General features: G+C 43.3%; 1 protein-coding gene across 3 annotated transcripts; it reads left to right on the top strand.

Moving 5' to 3' along the window:
- The first annotated feature begins 1,734 nt into the window (after positions 1-1,734).
- Positions 1,735-5,282, top strand: LOC118385092 (RDS/peripherin-like protein xRDS35). Of its 3 annotated transcripts, none has more exons than XM_035771944.2 (5): positions 1,735-2,147; positions 2,243-2,428; positions 3,533-3,963; positions 4,145-4,391; positions 4,595-5,282. In XM_035771944.2, the coding sequence occupies exons 2-5, from the start codon at positions 2,279-2,281 to the stop codon at positions 4,784-4,786; spliced, it is 1,020 nt and encodes a 339-aa protein (XP_035627837.1). In that variant the 5' UTR covers positions 1,735-2,147; positions 2,243-2,278; the 3' UTR covers positions 4,787-5,282. The 3 variants fall into 3 exon arrangements, with proteins under 3 accessions (XP_035627837.1, XP_035627836.1, XP_052377737.1); XM_052521777.1 differs by having other exon boundaries at positions 1,790-1,849; XM_035771943.2 differs by having other exon boundaries at positions 1,735-2,428.
- The last annotated feature ends 1,570 nt before the right edge of the window (positions 5,283-6,852 follow it).

Raw genomic sequence — 6,852 nt, 5'->3', positions numbered from 1 at the left:
ACCAACCAGTAAGAATTCTGGCTCTCACAGACCTGTTAGTTTTTCTTTAAGAAGCCTCCTGTTCTCCACTTATTACCTGTATTAACTGCACCTGTTTGAACTCGTTACCTGTATAAAAGACACCTGTCCACACACTCAATCAAACAGACTCCAACTTCTCCACAATGGCCAAAAACCAGAGAGCTGTGTAAGGACATCAGAGATAGAATTGTAGACCTGCACAAGGCTGGGATGGGCTACAGGGCAATAGGCAAGCAGCTTGGTGAGAAGGCAACCACTGTTGGCACAATTATTGGAAAATGGAAGAAGTTCAAGATGACGGTCAATCACCTTTGGTCTGGGGTTCTATGCAAGATCTCACCTTGTGGGGCATCAATGATCATGAGGAAGTTGAGGGATCAGCCCAGAACTACACTGCAGGACCTGGTCAATGACCTGAAGAGAGCTGGGACCACAGTCTCAAAGAAAACCATTAGTAACACACTACGCCGTCATGGATTAAAATCCTGCAGCGCACGCAAGGTCCCCCTGCTCAAGCCAGCACATGTCCAGGTCCATCTGAAGTTTGCCAATGACCATCTGGATGATCCAGAGGAGGAATGGGAGAAGGTCATATGGTCTGATGAGACAAATAGAGCTTTTGGGTCTAAACTCCACTCGCCGTGTTTGGAGGAAGAAGAAGGATGAGTACAACCCCAAGAACACCATCACAACTGTGAAGCATGGAGGTGGAAACATCATTCTTTGGGGATGCTTTTCTGCAAAGGGGATAGGATGACTGCACCGTATTGAGGGGAAGATGGATGGGGCCATGTATCATGAGATCTTGGTCAACAACCTCCTTCCCTCAGTAAGAGCATTGAAGAGGGGTTGTGGCTGGGTCTTCCAGCATGACAACGACCCGAAACGCACAGCCAGGGCAACTAAGGAGTGGCTCCGTAAGAAGCATCTCCAGGTCCTGGAGTGGCCTAGCCAGTCTCCAGACCTGAACCCAATAGAACATCTTTGGAGGGAGCTGAAAGTCCGTATTGCCCAGCGACAGCCCTGAAACCTGAAGGATCTGGAGGAGAAGGCCAAAATCCCTGTTGCAGTGTGTACAAATCTGGTCAAGAACTACAGGAAAAGTATGATCTCTGTAATTGCAAACTGGTTTCTGTACCAAATATTAAGTTCTGCTTTTCTGATGTATCAAATACTTATGTCACGCAATAAAAAGCAAATTAATTACTTAAAAATCATACAATGTGATTTTATGGATTTTTGTTTTAGATTCTGTTTCTCACAGTTGAAGTGTACCTATGATAAAAATTACAGACCTCTCCATGCTTTGTAAGTAGGAAACACTGCCGATATTGCAGGTTATCAAATACTTGTTCTCCCACTGTATATTTGACTATCAATCTGATCAAAATTGATATCAATCACCAATAAATGTTGACTACAGTGCTTGAGAGCAAGGCCCTACACATAGTTAAAAAACATATATAATAATGAGCTTCATGCTAACATTTCAGAGAGGTTCCAGGTTATAGTGGCAAATGTATCAGTGGCCATGCTTCTACAGTATCTTTCACCCTGTCATCTTCAATTTGGTTAGTCAGAGCTCATCTATGTCCCCACCCCTGGTTTCAAGGGAGGCTAGCTTTGCTGACCAGACAATGGCCTGGATTCCAATTGGAAAGGCCTGTTTAATAGGACAGGTGAGGGATTAGTGCTAAGACTCTCCCGATGTCCAACATTGTCCAAATCCATTGTGTCTCACCTACCTAAGCATGGGCACACAGGTGCTAGAACAGGACTGAAGGGTCACCTGGACTTTCTTTAATAACTTTTTGGGGGGATTAAGCAGGTGAACTTTGACACACCACCACTAACAAATCCAGGAGATACTAATAAGATACAACGTTCAGTATTTTGTGGCTTATTTCTCCCCACAGATTTTGTTCACTAAACCATTTTGGTCTGATTATTCCTTATTTTCTTTTGGATTACAAACTCCTCTTTCTACAAGAATCCTCTAACCATCTCTCCTTTGAAAAACAATCATCGAATCAGTCAACTTCATTTAAAACGGAATTCTACCTGTTGCACTTCAAGTTTTTCCAGACTTACTCTTCTTCACCTTTGACCTTACCCACCCTTTCCAGGTCGCCTCTCAGATCATTCCAGTAGTCAGTCGCTGCACTCTCCTCCTTCCCCACAGATCCCACTCATCATCCCATTCCTAATTTATTTCTCCCAGTAACCCTCGGAGCCTCCGTGGGCTCCCACCACCTCCATGGTGCTGATGAAGATGAAGTTCCCTTTTGAGAAGAGGGTGAAGCTGGCCCAGGGGCTGTGGCTGCTCTCCTGGATGGCCACACTGGCCGGAGCGTTCACCTTCACCCTGGGCTGCTTCCTCAAGACCGAACTCCGCAGGAGGGCAGAGGTAGGCTACTGCAATGCTCTACAGCTTTACACTGTACGCTCTTAAATGTTTCGCTATCTAGAAACTAAAAGGGTTATTCGGCTGTCCCCATAGAAACCCCTTTGAAAACCATTTTTGGTTCCAGGTAGAAGCCTATTGGGTTTGATGTAGAAGCCTTTCCCCAGAGGGTTCCACATGAAACCCCAAATAATTCTACCGGGAACCAAAAAGGGTTTTCCTATGGGGACATTCAAATAACCCTTTTGGGACCCTTTTTTCTAAGTGCGTACAACGCCACTAGGGTTCTTCCAATACAATGCATATGACTTATCTAGAAACGTAACTTTCTCAGGGTGTATTCAGTGAAGTTCTACAGTATGCCTGAATCAAAGAGTGATACTTGTAAACTTCTGGTCATAAACTGCACGAAAAGCATGAGGGTGAATAGGGGGGGGGGGTAATTCATTACACCTTATTTTAGTGCATTGTAGCTTAAATTAAGAGTACATTTTTTTGAGTGTCTCTAGATGACAATGAAATGCATTGGAGTGTTGAAGATAACATCTCATGTAGAATTCAGGAGCCTTTGATAATGCTCTCGTGAGTGGGATTGGGATGAGGTATCTATAGATCTGTTGGATAGGTGGTTAGATGTGAACGTTATGAACAAGGGGAAACTGTCTCTGGTCTGAACATACCGGTGATAAGCTCATAATAGGGATAAGATGAGCTGACCAACAGAATGTGGAGTGACTGAGTGATTGACAGTTTTATTATGATCCTATTCATCATCTATCTCTTGAGATTACAGTATTTGGAATAATATACTGTCAATTATTGCACTTGTTGAGTACATCAACAGAAACAAAATTCCTCTCAATGCAGCCTTTTTGCAGAAAATATTTATGTTCAATTTCAGTAAAAATAAAAACAACCTAATTGATTTCCTCCATTATACAATATAGCCTTCAGTTATGTTCCCCACTGTAAACCATGAGATTATTCACTGACCTCTACATGTTCACTTTTCCTTAAATATGGGATCAATGGGTTGACAGCCTAACATATCAGTTTATACTGTATAGTTTGCTGCATCACTGATGCATGAGGTTCTTCTGCCTACAGGTAATGGACAACACAGAGATCCATGCTGTGCCCAACACCCTGATGATAGTGGGTCTGGCCTCTCTGGGTATCAACTACTTTGCAGGCCGTATGTGCCAGGATGCGCTGGATGCCGGACGCTTTCCCCGCTGGAAAACCTTCATGCAACCCTACTGGGGTGTTTCCCTCCTCTTCACCCTGCTCATGTTGATGGCTGTGATCATGAGCTATGCCATGAAGGGGAACCTGGAGTCCTCCCTGAAGATCGGCCTGAAGAACGGCATCCGCTTCTACAAGGACACAGATACCCCCGGCCGCTGCTTCCAGAAGCAGACCATTGACCGCCTGCAGATGGAGTTCCGTTGCTGCGGAAACACCGACTTCAAGGACTGGTTCGAGGTCCAGTGGATCAGCAACCGCTACCTAGACTTTAGCTCTAAGGAAGTGAAGGAGTGAGTATTAGAGGACTGGGAGCAGTCTGACAGTCTTTGGTAAAGGAAGAATCCCATGTCAGATTATAATTGAAATAAATAATTAAGGTTATAGGAAATGAGATGGTTGAGGTAATACAAAGGCATGATGTAAACCGTTTATTCTCTATTTACTTCCCTTCCTTCCTCTCTTCTTCTTTAGCCGTGTTAAGAGCAATGTGGATGGGCGTTACCTGTTTGATGGGGTCCCTTTCAGCTGCTGCAACCCCAGTTCCCCAAGACCCTGCATCCAGGACCGCCTCACCAACAACTCAGCCCACTACAGCTATGAGCACCAGACCGAGGAACTCAACATCTACATCCGCGGCTGCAGGGAAGCTCTAGTCAACTACTACATGGGCCTGATGAACACTATTGGTGCTGGGGTCCTGTCTGTCTTCCTGCTGCAGGTACTGTGCAGATATACAGTACATATCAACCTATACACCTAAAAGTGCGCTAATGTCCTGTGTGACAATCAGAAGGCACCCGGACTCCTGTGAGTGGCCACAATTATACATGTAGCTCGCTGTTGAGTAGTAATACAGTATATCCAACATCCTCCTGTATAACCTTTCTCCCTTCTCTTCCCTCTCCTATCCTTCCCTTCCAGTCATCTGTGCTGGTAAGTCTGCGGTACCTGCAGACAACCATGGAAGCGTTGGCAGGGCAGGAGAACACTGAGATTGAGACTGAGGGCTACCTGCTGGAGAAAGGGGTGAAGGAGACGATCATGGAGTATGTGACTCCTGTGCTGGTTTTCCTTCAGCTGAACGAGGTGGGCAGTGAAGACACTGAAGCTTAGGCGACCCCCGCCAGATAAGGTGGAGAAATCTAAATGTTTCAGACAGGGTGGTGTAGGGGACAAACGTGGCATTTTATTGGGTGATAAATAATCTAACTAGACACTGATCAATTAATCTGGTATTTCTTTGACATCACAATCCATTTTAATGCTGATATATTTCTGTGTTTAATGTTTTACCCCTAAATGCAGTGTTTCCCAAACTCGGTCCTGGGGACCCCAAGGGGTGCATGTTTTGATTTTTGCCCTAGCACTACACAGCTGATTCAAATAATGAACTTATTATCAAGCTTTGATTATTTTAATTAGCTGTGGAGTGCTAGGGCAAAGAGTTTGAGAAATTCTGCCTAAACGAGTGACATGAATGTTGTAATCTATTTCAGTCACCCGAGGGCTAATATATTTTTGTATCAGTTGTCCGGGGACAATGCACCCCAGTCTTAGGTATCCATGGCTGCACACACTCACTCACTCACTCACTCACTCACTCACTCACTCACTCACTCACTCACTCACTCACTCACCACTCACTCACTCACTCACTCACTCACTCACTCACTCACTCACACACTCACACACACTCACTCACTCACACACTCACTCACTCACACACTCACTCACTCACACACTCACACACACACACACACACACACACACACACACACACACACACACACACACACACACACACACACACACACACACACACACACACACACACACACACACACACACACACACACACACACACACACACAAAAAATAGAGGCTCACATTAACCTCACCCCAAACCCTCCACAATTCTCCATGATTAAATAGGGTTTTTGATGTTTAATCAATTACATATACTCCCCAAAGGAGAAATAAAAAACACATTATTGTAATTTTGTATTTTATAACTCGGGGTTGCTATGCATGGTTATTTCCACCTCACCAATGCAGTGTTCTCTCAGTTAATACCACAACAATATTATGGTTGACACTTAACAATGCAAAGATATCTCCAATTACTAAGGGATAGAATTATATGAACATTTTACATTTTGGGGAATATTTTAAAAAGCACATGTTACATTTTGAGTAAAAGACTCACAGCAATGTAAAGCTGACTGTAGAAAGATTCAATGCTCTGCTATGTAACCCTCAGCAATATGACAAACACAGCACTTTATTACAGAGCTATTATAACGGAGAATTATTAAAGGTTCAAGTTTTTAATTGATTTGTGGAGTTCTGTCATTTTGTCTGTGTCTTTGTTTTGACCAGCTTTCCTTTCCCTACCATTTCCACCTTTTGACCCCCGCCCACCCACACTTTGCTCCCACATTTTATTTTTCTCATATTCTCTTTCGACCTGTAACCCTATCTCTAAGGGTGCGTACGTAAATGCATCAGTTATTCTGTTCCCACGTAAGTGTCAGTCAGTGAGAGGAAGAGAATTATGAAGATGATGATTGATGTCATTAATGCAATGAAAGCTGTGAGTAGGGCTATGTCTGTGACCTCTGTCCTGACACCTTTCACAACTCTGCTAATGGGATAATACCCTGGGATAATACTCCAACTGCTGCCCCAGCAGGCCATGCAGCAGAGAGGAGATACATACATACATACATACATACATACATACATACATGCATGGGTGGTTTATTATGCAAAACAGCATTCAAACCAAGGAACATTATATGGAATAATATTAAACAACTGGTGGTTTGTTATGCAAACCAGAAATACAAGGAGCATTATATGGAATAAGATTAAACAACTGGTGGTTTATTAAGCACGCCAGAAATACAAGGAGCATTATATGGAATAAGATTAAACAATTGGGAATAATAATGTGTTAGCCTACTATATAATATTACTGAATGATTATGATAGCTGATAATTAATCAATATCATAACAATAATCATCAGCATCGTCATCATCCCCATTACTGTCATCCCCACAGTCAAATAATTTAGCTAGCTATTATCAACACAATTTCGGGTAGTTAGTAAACCTAAAAGTATTACCCGTAGGCTGTAGCAGCCCACTTCTAAGCGGTCTAATCAACAGGTCTCCC

The sequence above is a fragment of the Oncorhynchus keta genome, chromosome 6, assembly GCF_023373465.1.
Source record: "Oncorhynchus keta strain PuntledgeMale-10-30-2019 chromosome 6, Oket_V2, whole genome shotgun sequence".
Taxonomy (NCBI): Eukaryota; Metazoa; Chordata; class Actinopteri; order Salmoniformes; family Salmonidae; genus Oncorhynchus; species Oncorhynchus keta.
The sequence above is the reverse complement of the archived record's forward strand: the minus strand, read 5'-3'. Positions and strand labels throughout refer to the sequence as shown.

What these genes read in the sequence shown, in the direction of transcription:
- LOC118385092 (XM_035771944.2), top strand. Translation starts at nt 2,279, where the DNA reads ATGGTGCTGATGAAGATGAAGTTCCCTTTTGAGAAGAGGGTGAAGCTG. An exon ending in AACTCCGCAGGAGGGCAGAG is followed by an intron (nt 2,429 to 3,532) that starts GTAGGCTACTGC and finishes TTCTGCCTACAG; the next exon opens with GTAATGGACAACACAGAGAT. An exon ending in TGTCTGTCTTCCTGCTGCAG is followed by an intron (nt 4,392 to 4,594) that starts GTACTGTGCAGA and finishes CTTCCCTTCCAG; the next exon opens with TCATCTGTGCTGGTAAGTCT.